The sequence below is a fragment of the Oryctolagus cuniculus genome, chromosome 13, assembly GCF_051225735.1.
Source record: "Oryctolagus cuniculus isolate XC-2025 breed Fujian yellow rabbit chromosome 13, ASM5122573v1, whole genome shotgun sequence".
Classification (NCBI taxonomy): Eukaryota; Metazoa; Chordata; class Mammalia; order Lagomorpha; family Leporidae; genus Oryctolagus; species Oryctolagus cuniculus.
In genome coordinates this window covers 40721319-40735407 of record NC_142879.1, presented here as the reverse complement: position 1 = coordinate 40735407, position 14089 = coordinate 40721319, and the positions used below count along the sequence as shown (strand labels likewise).

Here is a 14089-nt window from a genome sequence, read left to right as displayed (position 1 = left end):
CTCCGTGACTGGAAACCAATTCACTGAAATCAGAACGAATACAGGGCCTACTGGGTGCTGCTCAGTACCTGGCCCCGATTAATGGACCCAGCCTTGGGGGCTTTCCCGACAGTGCTAGCCGAACTCACACCCCCACCTCGGGGTGCTCCTGGGCCAAGGTGCCCGGTGCACCTGTCTGGGGAGGACCGGGAGTGTGTTTCCCTCCCAGAACCTGGACAACCAGCTCCTTTCGCGTCTTCGTCCACTTCCTTTCGCCCTGGTTTTCCATTTCTTAATAGTTATTGGGGCGGGAAGGAGGGGCGGTGGGGAGAGAAGGGCGGGGAAGGGGCCCGGCGGGGAGGGGCGTCGGAGCGCTGTTGCCGGGTGTCACGCCGCCCTCCCCGCCCCTCCGCCGGGGAGGTGGGAGCGCGGTGGAGCGCGCGGCAGAGGGCCGGGCGCGTGGGGACGCGGGAGGGCGGCATTCTCCGCGAGCCGCGCCGCACACGGAGCACGCCGGCCGCCGGAGCTGGGCGCGGAGCCGGGAGCGCGGAGCCCGCAGCCGGTCGTCGTCCGCCTCTGGGAGCCGGGGCCAGTCCCGGCACAGCAGCCCGGCCCGCGGAGGGCGCGCCCGGCCATGGAACCCTCGCACAAAGACCCCGAGACCGCGGCGGCGGCGGCGGCGGTGGCGGCGGCAGACCCCCGGGGGGCGTCCTCGTCCAGCGGGGTGGTGGTGCAAGTCCGCGAGAAGAAGGGCCCCCTGCGCGCCGCCATCCCCTACATGCCCTTCCCCGTGGCCGTCATCTGCCTCTTCCTCAACACTTTCGTGCCGGGACTGGGTAAGTCGCGGCGGCCGCCACCCCTGCGGCCCCGGCCCATGGCGGGACGGAGGCCAAGGGAGGGTGGGTGCGGCGGGAGACTCCCCGGGGACGCCCACCCGCGGCAAGTGCGGTGCCCGCGCGCGCGCGCGCCCGGCCGCGCTCCCCGCGCCCCCGGGTAGGTGGCAGAGCGCGCGGAGTGGGCGCCCGGGAGAGGGAGAGGCCACGAGGGGATCCCGGTCCGCAGGCGGGATAGCCGGACCCGGAAGAGCTGGAAACTTTGCGGGCCTGTTAGAGCCTGCAGGCGGCGTTCCGGACGGTTCTCTCGGTCCTGGGCTAGGCTCCCGTCCAGGCGCCGAGATTCCGCCGCTTCTCCCCGTCGCGCTCGGCTTTGCGCGAAGGGCGTGGGACCAGAGGAGGGGGAGCTGCGGGGTCGCGGAGGCGATGACCGAGAAGTCGGTGGGCGGGAGAAGCGGGGACGCCCTGCAGCCGTCCCTGCGTACACCGTGTGCGGACCGAGGGGCAGAGCACTCCTTGGCCAGTCTTCTCCATCTCGTCGCCGGGTGCCTGCACCCCCGCAGGGCGCCGAGGGCGTGGGCGATGACTGCGTGAGTTTTGACCGGGCCTGGCCACAGGTGACCCCGCAAGAAAAGTGGAGATCGCGCCGCTGTAATTCTGTGTCGGACCCTGGCTTCCAGGAGGGGCTCTGGTGGCATCCGCGCCCACATTTTAAGACAGAAGCCCCGGCACAGAGAGGTGCCTGAAGGGCCAGTGGAGAGAGGGGATGCGAAGTGTTCTGCCTCTCGTTCCTCCGACCCCACCCCCAGACCTCCGCCCGCTGGGCCGGCCGCCTCCCCTGCAGCCCACCTGCCTGCCACCCGCCAGTCGGGCGCTGGTAGTTGCCCCCCACTCCTGCGCAGAGCCGGCCGGGCGGACGCCCCTTGTGCGTCTCCGGGAGAAAGCCTGCCCCTGCTGAGGAGCTGGTTGCCGGCGTGGGGCTCAAGTTCCCAGGAGCTGCGGTCAGCTGGAAGTGGTTTAGCGTTGGACTTTGGCCTTTCTCACGGCCCTGTTCTTCGCCAGCCTCTGCTGCTGCAGTGCAGGGTACAGCTCAGGCCGCTCCCTCCCACGCAGGACCTGTGCTTTCCCTGCCTGCTGCCCTTTCTGTCCCCCATCCTTTTCCCGAGTAGTTAAGCCAGGTCGTCTGGGTTGGGCTTGCACCTCCAGGCTGCCTCCAGCAGCCTGCCCCCCACCCCCACCCCCAGCCCACCCTGGTGTCATCTGGCGGCTCTGTGCACAGTGAGACCTGCCAGGATGCAAGCTGATGTTAATTTGGTGGTGCAGGAATTTCCACCTGCTGGAGTAAAAGGAAACTGCTGTCAGCGCTCATGTGAAGATCCTGAGGCTGGATGTGCCTTATTTCATACATATGTATTTTTGCCTTCTCAAATGTGGAAGTAAATGCTACTCTATGGTCTTTTGAGAAAGCAAATGCGTTGGTGCCAGGTGGAAGGGGCTGTACCAGACTGCTGCTGCTGGGTCATTCCTGTGGGATACCTGCTGCCTGCTGTGCACCTGTGCATGCCCTCCTGGGTCTCACCCCATCTGACCTCTTACCTTGGATCCACTGCCCTGGGCATCCAGCATTCCCTACTTCACAATTCCCTTTATTAGATCAGAACCCTGTGGGATATTTGTAACAAGCAAACAACTAAAAGCTGTCTAAGAAACCAGCAGCAAGAGAAAATAAGCAAACTACAAAAGGCATGAAACAGGTGAGCCGTGGGTGTGCAGACGGGATTTTTCAGTGACCTACTGCAGGTGTATTTCTCATTTTGCTTTGGCTGCTGCTGCAGGCTGTGCTGGCTGTCCAGGGCCCTGCTCCTCTCCTTGCAGGATGGAGGGGCCGGGTTCCTGGCCCTTGGCAGTGCCTGTCATCTGTAAGTCAGGGACACTTATCTCTCCAGATTGCTGGGAGGGTGAAATGGGATTGTGCAGAGCACCCAGGAAGCTCTGTCTTGCACTTTGTTCTGCAGAGCTGAGCACTGGGCCCATCTCTGGTCTCTGGGTGGGGCTTGCTGCGGCAGTGGCAGCATGAACACAGCCCTCTGGGACCACTTGTGTGTCTCTGCTCAGCTCTCCACCTGCGGTGCAGTCGGGGCCAGCACAGCAGCCCAGGCAAACCCTGCAAGCGTGTTTTGGTCCCCTCATCCTCCCAAGAGGTATGAACAGCCTCAGCTCTTGGAAACCTTCCCCTTGGCCGAGATCCACTCCTCCAAGCCCTCCTGGCTGGTTGGAAGCTCCTGTGATAACTGATTGTTCAGGACCGCTTTTGCCCATTGATGAAATGCAGCTTCCTTCAGTTCATTCACTCATTGGACCAACACAGGCACCCAGCTGACGCCAGCCACTGGGGATGATGATGAAGAAAACAGGGTGACATAGATTGCTGTACCCTCATGTGCTCTTCTTATTTGCAAATTGGATGAGAGAGAGCAAGCGAACAGGCACTGGGCTGGATGAAGGCACCTTTTTTGCTCTGATGTAGGTGTGTCAGGTCCATCTAGTTTGCAGGACCTACCGTGGAGAAACCCTGCCCTTGAAGCTTCCAGTACCTTCACCATCCAAGCAGCAGTGCCGTCAGGATGATACTCGTATCTTACCATAAGAGGGATGTTTCCTCTCCTGGGGAGGGGATGGGAAGAAGTGATTTATGATCATGTTGTCTCCTCCTTGGAACAATGAGCAAGTTTTTGAAAACACGTGCTTGTGAAGATCACCCCCGGTTCTGTTCCACATAGCTCCACCGATAAAGCTGGCTGGTGGCACCTTCCGGTTCCAACAAGAACGGCATGTGCCTGCATTTACAGAGTTGTTTTTACACACTATGGAAGTTTGCTGTTATGCCCCAAAATGGCCAGAGAGCTTGTCCACTGATCAGAGGTTTAAGTTTAATTACACTTGCAGATGTAAAAATTATCTCTCTCTGCGTTTGGTGGGACAAACATGGTGATGATTCAGATAGTAACTGGGAAAGCGGGAGAGAGAACTTCCATTGACCGTGAACCACTCCATCACACTAATGTTGGCCATTAATCCACTGGAGAGCATGACATGAACCTCTAACCTACCCCTAGCATACTGCCTGCTCTCTGGCACTCCGTGAGTCTTGCTGCCCCAGCAGGCACCACAGTCTGGCTCAGCTCCACTCTCTTTCCTCTGTCCCCAGGGCTTGCACTGGCAATGAATCACAAGCTGCATCTCTTGCATTGTAGACTTTGGTCTTTGTCTCCCACATAGATTGTAAAGTCTGTGAGAGATGCAACTACTTCAAATTTCTCCTTGAAGTAATATGTTTTAAATGAATACATATTGACTAGAACTATACTCTGGAAATAGGCATTAAACATTATCTGGTCCTATGCATATATTTTATACGTAAGTGAGGAAGGTCTGACGATGCAAGAACCAAGGAGGTTTCCACTCTACTCAATCTTTAAAATGATATTTTAAAACTTTGTTTGAAAGGTAGAGAGGTAGACAGAGAAGGAATGTGGTGGAATGAGAAGGCCATGCCAACTTTAGCCAAAAGAAAGACACGCACAGCACTGCTGCCATAACAAAACAAATTCCTAGCACCTCAGCAGCTGATGGCATTATGCAGGGGTTCCCTACGTTAGATGAACAGACAGTGGTGTATCGAATCATATGTATGTCCTGTGCTTAGTGGGGGACTTCCTTGATTTGTTAGGTCAAGGCCATATGCCCACACGGTGTCTCCAGAGCGTCACCTCTCTCGAGTGAGAGAAGATGACTTGGTTCCGAATTCTGGGGATGATCAGTCCCTTATGTGAATTCACCGGGCGATCTGAAAGTAGGAGGAGCCGAGAAGCAGTGTTACGCTTCTGGGCTGTATGTGCTTAACCTGGGGTCACTTCGACCGAGGACAAGAACAAGGAAAGGGTCGTAGGAGGGGGTTCTGTGCTCACCCTCACAGAACCGAACAGCACAACAAAACACCAACGGGCCTACTTGCTGAAATCAAGTGGGGACCTCACTGTGTCCAACATGCTGTCTCAGTCACATTGGGCACCAGATGTTGCTGTGGATTCGTTCTGAGAGGAGGAACATGGTGGGGGCAAGAGGTGTGGAGTCACCACACAGACCCCGGGAGTTGGGTGAAAGCAGGCCAGAGGTGAGCAGCATGCAGACTCGTTTATTTCAGTTGGTACAGCAGCTTATATAGCCAAGGCAGCCAGTCTGGTCAAGGGGCAGTCTATGCCCTAACCAGTCACAGCCTGTTGCCAATGTTTAAGAGCAGCACTGCCCATAGCCACATCTGCTACTGTTTTATACCCCACTTAGCTCCTGTCAGCCACTCAAACGGCTCACAGCCTGTGTGCAGTCATGCCATTCATGATTACCATTGTTCCTCATTCCTACCCCCATCTGAGCAAGCACTCCTATGGTCTCCCATTTTGAGTGCTGGTTAGTCAATAATGGGTAAGATACCCTGGGAGACAACCTAATACAGGCACAGTCGCATACAGAGACCACATGGAAACGGGGCCAACAATGGTATGGCCAAGGATCATGCCTCCCGTTGCTCAAAAATAAACGAAAAGGGAGAAATGTGGTGGAATGAGAAGGCCATGCCAAGATGGCTGCTAGCAACAGAGCCTGCCTGGCAACAGGCTGTGATTGGATGGCTTCAGAAACTGCCTGGCAACAGGGTGTGATTGGTTAGGGCATAAACCGCCCCTTGACCAGATTGGTTGCCAGGGGCTATTTAAGCAGCTGTACCAACTGAAATAAATGAGTCTGCAGGCTGCTCGCCTCTGGCCTGCTTTCACCCAACTCCTGGGGTCTGTGTGGTGACTCTGCACCGCTTGCCCCTACCACGCTTCTCCTCTCAGAACGAATCTACAGCAACAAAGGAAGGCTTCCATCTGTTGGCTCACTTTCCAAATGCCTGCAACACTTGGGGTTGTGCCAGGGTCAGGGCCAAAGCCAGAAGCCAGGAACTCAATCTGGGGCTCCCACATAGGTGGCAGGAACCCAGCTACTTGACCCATCACTCTCTGCCCTCAGGGTTTGCATTAGCAGGAAGCTGGAATCAGGAGTTAGAGTCAAGCATTAAACTCTGGTACCCTGATATGGAACACAGACATCCTAGCTAGCATCTTTATGGGTAGGCCAAACAATCGCCTTTCAAGCTTTTTAAGGAAGCTACTTGAAGATGTATTTCAGCAAAGTAAGGGAGTAAACCAAGAAAGAAGATATGAGATCCGGGAAAGAGTCCTATTCAGGGCAGCCGTGGAGAGCAACCCCAGGATAAATTGTTTAGCAGGCCTGGAGGGCAGTCAGTCTTCACTGGAGTGGGGGGATGGAGGGCTCCAGCAGAGAGAGCTCTGAGCATGGCGTGAGAAGATCCCATTCCACTGAGCAGAGTATTGCGGGGACACTGCAGAAAATTAAGCAAGCAAGCAAGCAAAACAAGGTGACTAGGAATTACAGTAAGGACAAAAGCTCATGCACAAACATTAAGATGCCATAGTGTGGCAACCTGCTCAGTTGCATTAGAAGATCAACAGTCTTTAAGAAGAGAAAGATTTTAAACACTAAATGCTGTGAGAAGGAATTTGGAGGGTATTGGGTGATAGATACGGTGCAGAAGACACCTGTTTCTTCTATCAAGAAGAAAGAAGAAAGGTAGTTGGAAAGTTCAGGAGAACAAAAAACAATTTCCTAAAAGGCATAGCACAAATACGAAGTGATCCGAAACATGGCCTGCTTCTGAGCAGTGGAATGTACGGACGGGTCTCCCAAGTGAATCAGGTCTGTGTCACGGGGACAGTGGTGCACCCGCGGGTCTTTGGCTCTGCAGGAAGGAATGTCTGCTTAGTCATAGTAATGGAAATACTGCTCAGTACTTCTCAGCTTCTCCATCCAACAACAAAGCATTGGAAGTGATTTAAGAATAGCCATAAAGGGACATGTAAGGATTTTCTACCTTAAGAGTGTGATGTGAAAAGCACAGGTTGTAGAAATTGGAGGCTGGAAGAGGAGAGAAGGGGCTTGTGCACACCCACCCGGTGCTCTGTGGCTGACCCACCTCTCGCAGGAGGAGAATACTTCCTCCCTTGCCCGCGGATACCCAGCCTGGCAGTGTGACTTGCTTTGGCCAGTTGAGTATACATGGAAGTGACATATGCCATGCTGAACAGACGCGGTTAGAGGCATTGTGAGATTCTGTCATTGTTCTTTTCTCTCTCTCACAAGAATGATCTCCTTGGGGCCAGTGCTATGGAGTGGTAGGTTAAACCTCTGTCTGTGGCACTGACATTTCATACGGGCATTGGTTCAGGTCTCGGCTGCTGCATTCCAATTCAGCTCCCTGCTTATGGCCTGGAAAGCAGTGGAGGATGAATGCAATGTAAGATGGCCCAAGGACTGCATCCATATGGGAGAACTGTAAGAAGCTCCTGGCTTTGGATTGGCCACTTGGGGAGTGAACCAGTGGGTGGAGGACCTCTCTGTCCCTCTGTCTCTCCCTCTCTCTCTTTAACTCTACATCTCAAATAAATAAATAGATCTTTAAAAAAAAATGATCTTGACCGTGATCTTGTCTTTCCACCTACACTCACTATTTTGGTGATCTCGCTCAGGCCCTGGGGTTTGCATTGCATTCTAATGATGCTGACTCCCAAATTCAGATCCCTGGCTCAGACCTCCACCCTGCTCTTCAGCCTGGTTCCCAGAAGCAGAGCATGGCCCAAGTTGCTGAGGTTCGATTGTTGTGAGCATTGCCATTGTCCAGTGTAGTATGCCAAGCTGAATAACATGTAGTGGGTAGGGTACAGGTGTGAATACTCTCATTATATAAAGTAGAGAATCAAGAAATGCTATATAAGCTGATAGATGAGGAAGTTAAGGATACCGAGGTGGCAATCGATAAATGAAAATGGTGGTGTGTCGGGGCAGTGGGACAACAGGACGTGTTGGGCGGATGTTGGCAAGGAAGCAGGAGGGAGATGAGGGTCACGTGAGCCCCTGACTCCTGTGACCCCACTGGAAGGTGAGCAGTGGCGTCTAGGGTTGGGACAAGGTGAACAGGCAACGTCAGCGTGCTGTTTGAAGGTTAGGAGAGTGTTAGCGGACTCCTCAGCCTTTCCAGCATCGTCAACTTTCTCCACCGGCTCCCTCCCAGCCTCACGCACACATGCTGCCCTTGTCTCCATCTTTTCAGAATAGGGTCTCTGGATCCTGTTTTCCCCCGGGACCGCCGCCCGCTTCTTTGTCCTCTTTACAGCAGAATTCCCTACAGGGGTTGTCTGTAGTTGTTGCCTCTCGCCCCGCCCCATTTTCTCATGAACTCTTTTGAATCAGGTTTTTGCTTCCATTGTTCCCCTAAATGGTATTTTTCAGGGGCACCAGCACCTTCAAGTTGCTGAATCGGTGGCTGTTCTCTGATTCCTCTTCTTCGTGTTACCAACATCTCCTGGTTTGCATTTCTTTAGAAAAGAGTTTTACTATTATTTTTATTTGAGAGGAGGAAAGACAGCAACAAACAGAGCTTCTGTCTACTGCTTCACTTCCCAGATGCCTGCAACAGCCAGAGCTGGGCCAGGCTGAAGCCAGGAGCCAGGAACTCCATCCAAGTCTTTCACATGGTGGCGGGAACCACACTACTTGAGCCAATACCAGGTGCACATTAGCAGAAAACTGGAATTGGGGGCAGAACTGGGACTCGAACCCAAGTGCTCTGGTGTGGGGTGAGGGTGACGTGACTGGCGTTTTAGCTGCTGGGCCAGACACCCACCCTTTTTGTACATCATAGGCATTCTGGTTTCCTTTACTCCTCTCAGCAACGTCTGAACTTGGGAGTTCCCAGACACTTGACCTTGACCTTGGTCCTCTGTTTTCTGCCTATATGCATTTCCTTGGTGATCTTGCCCAATCTCTGGGCTTTAAACTGCACTCTGATGATGATGACTCCCAAATTCAGATCCCCAGCTCAGACCCCTGCCCTTCCCAACACCTCCCCTTGGAAACCAGAGGCATCGTGGATGTAACAGGTCCCAACCTGCACTCCCGGTCTGCTCTCTCATCCTTCCCCACCTCAGTAAATGGCATCCTTCTAGATGCTTGGGCCAAAAACTGGGACTCAGCTTTTTCTCACTCCCCACGCCCAATCTGTCAGGAAATGCTCTTGGCTCTGCCTTCAAAATCTATGCAGTATCTGACCAACTCTTTCCACTCTTTGGTCCAAGCCTCCGTCTTCCCCGAGTTACTGCAACAGCTTCTTAAATGGCCTGCTCCCTTTTACCTGTGTCCATGTAGCAATCCTTTAAACACGTATGTGTCAGATTGTGTCACTTTCTGAGCTTAAAACCCCTAATGGCCCCCATGTCACAGAGAATAAAATCTCAGGTCCTTATTATGACCTGTAAGGCCTGGGCCAGAACTTTCCAATAGAAATATGTCACATGGAATTTAATATTTTCTAGTACTCATAAAAGTAAAAAGGAATAGGTGAAATTAATGTTACTATTTCATTTCACCCTGTATGTCCAAAGCATTATCATTTCAACATGTCATCAGTATAAAAATTACTAATGAGACATTTTATGTTTCTTTCTCGTGCACTAGGTTGTCAGAGTCTGGTGTGTAGTTTATAGTAACAGAATATCTCAATTTGGACCTTCTCTGTTTCAAGGGGAACTTCACTGGATGCGTACATAAACCCCCGTGCACATCCTTCTGAGAGGTGGCAGGGAGGCTGGCAGGGTGGGGCGGGATGGGCTGAGGTCAGATGGTGTGGAGGGAGGGTGGATTCAGTAGGGGATAGGGGCGAGCCGAGCAGAGGAGAGCCGACTTCCCCGTGCCTTCAGTCACGCTCTCCCCTTCAGACACGCACCGCATTCCTCTGTGTGCAAGTTTGTGCTCGCAGCTGGGGTGCGAAGGCAGAGGAGGTGCAGTCGCGCCCTCTTACGGGAAGACAGACACTGAGAAATGCAGATGGGTGCTTTCATGGAGAAAGCGTGGGCCGCCCGTCGAATCCAGTCTGCAGCAGGGAGCAGGTGCTTTCCTGGTAAGCCTGGAGGCACGGGAGAGGAGCAACAGTCTGAACAGAATGACCCGGGGGGCCTGAACTCACGTTTCTAGTTCTCTCTCAGATTCATGATGCCACAAAGCATGGTGGGAAGAGCGGTGGCCTCTAGGGTGGCAGGTGTTAGACCTAACTCTGGCTCCTTAGTACCTTGTGGGCTTTTTCTTGGCTTTTTCCTGCTCTTGGCAACCTCTAAACTTGGGAGTTTAACCTGGAACCTGGGGCAGGTCACACAGCCTCTTGGGGCTGTTTCCCCATCAGTGAGGACCACCAGGCGCTCTGCTGCCTTTGTCAGCATCTGGTTCTCCTTGGCTCATGCAGTGGAGTGCTGGGAATTCCTACTGGGCACCTAGCCAGACATCGCACCAGAGACAGGCCAGGGTGATGGGGCAGAGCACTTGCTCTCTGGGGCTGGGCTTAACACACCAAGGAGAAGCTCTCTTCACTACACTCCCCAGGTCCTAGGCCTGTGCAAGGACAGATCTTCGAGGCTAGTGTTGTAGTTTGGTGAAGGGCTGTGAGAACCTCAGGGTGCCGAATGAGTGTGTGCGTGTGTGTGTGCACACCTTGCACGTGTGCACACACACAAACATCACGATAAACTTCACCTGTAGCTGCCTTGCTGTAATAATGAGAAGACAGTTCCTAGGGCTGAGTTTGAGGATCTCAGCCTTGGAAATGCAGGCAAACCACCGGGCAGCTCGTCCATGTACCCTTGAGGCCCGTGCCCCGTGGCGCAGCTACCTGGGGTGAGGAAGGGGAATCTTCAGCATGGGAATTCCCCTGTGAGAAGCGCTGGCCTCGGCTGGCACTACGTTCTCAAAGTCATGTGAAGTGTGGATGATTTTTTGGAGAAAGCTGAGATGTTGGAGAGGGGAGACTATGCCTCTCTCATTTTCCATTTGTTCTATGAAAGGCCTTAAATCACATGGAAGAGGTCATTTCTCTTGGAAGGGATACGATGATGATGTGAGCCCAGGGCTGCCCTGGGACCCAGGGTCTGTGGGGCCACGGCCCGAGGGCCCTGTTGAGCCAAGTGCTGAGTAGGCTGTGGTCTTTGTTGCCTGACAAGTTCAGCCCCCAGGCTGGGAATGATTTGGGGTTTGTTGACAACAGGCTGTGCTGAGCTTCCCAGGGCAGGGGGCTTCAGGGCCCCTCCAGCCCCCTCAGCTCGCAGATGAGGAGCAGCCCTGACCTTGGCCCTGGGCCTGCCTGCATGTCCTAGTCCTGGCTGGTCGTGGAGTGTTGATTCGTGTGTGCTGAATTAACTGAAAGTGCGAGGGCTGATGAAGGAGGGGCTGGGGACAGCCACACAGCCATGAGGCCAGTCAGCAAGCAGGTGCCTGTGTCCCCAGCACCTGCACCTCCCAGGACGGCTTTGTGGAGATGTGATTCCCTCCATACCCCTCTGCCATGGCGGTCGGCTCTGCGGCTTTGAGTACAACACAGCCTGTCGTTCCATCCCCGCCCCGCCTTGCCTCCTCACCACTGGCCGCTTTCCTGCAGAACTGCGGATGCTTAATGGGACAAAACCATCTTAATCCAGGTGTCCTTGGGGGGAGTGGCTGTCTGGGTCCCTTTTCCGTCCCTGCTGTCTCTGAAGCAGGCCCGCGTTAGTGCTGCAGGTGGGCGAGATGCAGGCGGCCTGGAGCCAGGGAACAGTGTTTGGGAGGGTGTCATGTTTTATTTTCCATTTTGCTTTAAAAAGAAGCATCTCCCCAAGCAGAAACACTCTCAATGAAAACGGAATAGCATGGCGTCGGCGAGGCGAGTTGGAAGGTGCGGTGCGTCCTGGGTGCCGTGAGCGGTCCCCTGGGGAGGGATGGGCGGCGCCTCTCAGCCGAGCTGCAGGAGGGAGCACAGGCAGCCCAGGCGTTCAGATGGGTCCATCGCAGTGGGGCTGACGAATCTCCTGACCTCGGCTCAGTGGAGTTTCTGTGGGTGCAGACGAAGCCCAGCTCTGCTTGTGGCCGCCCTCGGTTCTGAGTCTTGTGTCCATTGAAGGCAATCCGTATCCCCCAGTGGGCCCGGCGGGGGCTTCGCCTGCTCTTTCCCTCTCTGTATGTGGTCCCTCCTTGAGGCACACGGTCGCACCTGCTGCACCCCTGCCTGGAGCCCCTAACCCTCCGCCACTGTCCAGCTCCTCCCCAGCCCACGAGGCCCGCCCTGCGTGCCCTCCTGTGGATCCCTCTCTTGACCACTGCAGCGAGGTGGACTCCTGCCTGGCGTGGTCAGATTGTTTAGGACAGCCCACAATCTGGCTCTTTTGCTCTTGTCTCAATCCTCTGACGCAAAGCCATTTCTCTGAGGGTCAAGCCCACACTTAGCTCGTCTGTGGCTCCTCGCTGTCTTCTCCAGTAGGCGTGTGTGGGAGTGCAGGCGTGCATGCGTGCTAACTGTGGGTTGGAAAGGCAGAAGCAGGAGCAGGGCCTTGCTCCCTTAGCCTAGTGGGCCCTTACATGAGGGTCACGGGCCTCCAGGTCACACACGGCTCAGCCAGCTGAGCTCAGAGGGAAGCAGGAGATGGAGGTCCCAGGGCTCCTGGAGGGTGAAGGTGGGGGTGGGAGGACCGTACCACAGCATGTGGGTCACACAGAGCAGGGACATGGGGCAGTGTGGGGAGCAACTCGGACTAGACTAAGTTACTGGAATCAAGACTTATTCTATGCATCTGCTCTCCCACAATATGGCACTGGGAGAGAATAAAACAGCTTCTACACAGCTGCCTCCAGTTCAGCCAATAAACTGTAGGACTTGCTCCTGATTGGAGGAGAGCAGCGTACTCGGCGTGTGGGCAGCCGAGTTGGGATTGGCGGAGGAGGACTATAAAGGAGGAGAGAGACGGCATGCACCAGGAACATCTAAGGGGAACATCTAAGGGGAACACCTGTGCAGCCCCCAGAGAGCCGGCCGGCGGTGTGCCGCTCCCCCGTGGAAGTGGGGAAAGTGGCCAGGGGGAACCGCCCTTCCACAGAGGTGGAAGGGATGGCAGCCAACCCGGGAAGAACCAGCAGCAAACCTGGGGAGGCCGAGCAGACGAAAGAACAGCGCAGGGTCCTGTGTCGTTCCTCCACGAAGAGGGGGAGCGACAGGGCAGAGGAGAGCTGCCGGCTGCCCCGTCACTGGGACAGATGGCCTGCCCTGCGGGGGACCCACTGGAGCAGTCGAGGTATTAGTGGGGGAGAGCAGGGTCACCTCCCACAGTTCCCCCATGTCCGTCCGTCCTTCCTTCCTTTCTTTCTTTCTTTCTTTCTTTCTTTCTTTCTTTCTCTCTCTCTCTCTCTCTCTCTCTTTCTTTCTTTTTAAAGATTTATTTATTTACTTGAAATTCAGAGTTACACAGAGAGAGAAGGAGAGGGAGAGGGAGAGGGAGAGGGAGAGGGAGAGAGAAAGAGAGAGAGAAAGGTCTTCCATCTGCTGGTTCACACCCCAATTGGTTGCAATGGCCGGAGCTGCACTGATCCAAAGACAGGAGGCAGGAGCTTCTTCCCAGTCTCCCGCACAGCTGCAGGGGACCAAGGACTTGGGCATCTTCTACTGCTTTCCCAGGCCATAGCAGAGAGCTGGATCAGAAGTGGAGCAGCCAGGACTCAAACCGATGCCCATATGGGATGCGGGCACTGCAGGCGGCAGCTCTACCTGCATGGGCCCCTCCCCCATGTCCTTTGAAGTTGTTTAGGGAACAGCTGATAGACGAGTGTCGGGGGAATGGCAGAGCTGATGGCTCTTAGTGACCTTCTGTCAACTCCAGCGGCTGCCTGATGCGGAGCGGGCTGTTCTCTGGTGGGCCCCTCTCAGGATGCTTACCCCTGGCAAAGGAGGGAGAGCCACAGAGTGGAGCAACCAGAAGCATCTTCCCAGGGTGGGCAGAATTGACATCTCCTGAGCCTGGAGAGAATGATGTCAGGTGGAAGACCCCAGTCACACAGGCCCCATACACAGTGTCCACAACAGGCAAACCCATGGGGACAGGAAGTAGCCGGTGGGGGGAAGGAGTGGCTGCTCATGGGTACAAGGCTTCTTTTGAAGGTGATGAAAATGTTCTAGAATTGGCTGTGATGGTTCCACAACTGTGGCTACCACAGTGAGTTATTAAATGGGTGAATTTTAGGGTATGTGAATTCTGTCTCAATAAAGCGGTTTAAAAAGTCATATCACCAACAAGGGATGGATGGACGTCGGGTGC

General features: G+C 54.7%; 1 protein-coding gene across 1 annotated transcript in view; it reads left to right on the top strand.

Moving 5' to 3' along the window:
- Nucleotides 1-365: 365 nt before the first annotated feature.
- Nucleotides 366-14089, top strand: part of STUM (stum, mechanosensory transduction mediator homolog) — a 61022-nt gene continuing 47298 nt past the window's right edge. The window contains exon 1 of the mRNA XM_008268339.5: nucleotides 366-815. Within this exon, the coding sequence (XP_008266561.2) occupies nucleotides 614-815 (202 nt within the window). The 5' untranslated portion in view covers nucleotides 366-613. The remainder of the gene's footprint in view (nucleotides 816-14089) is intronic.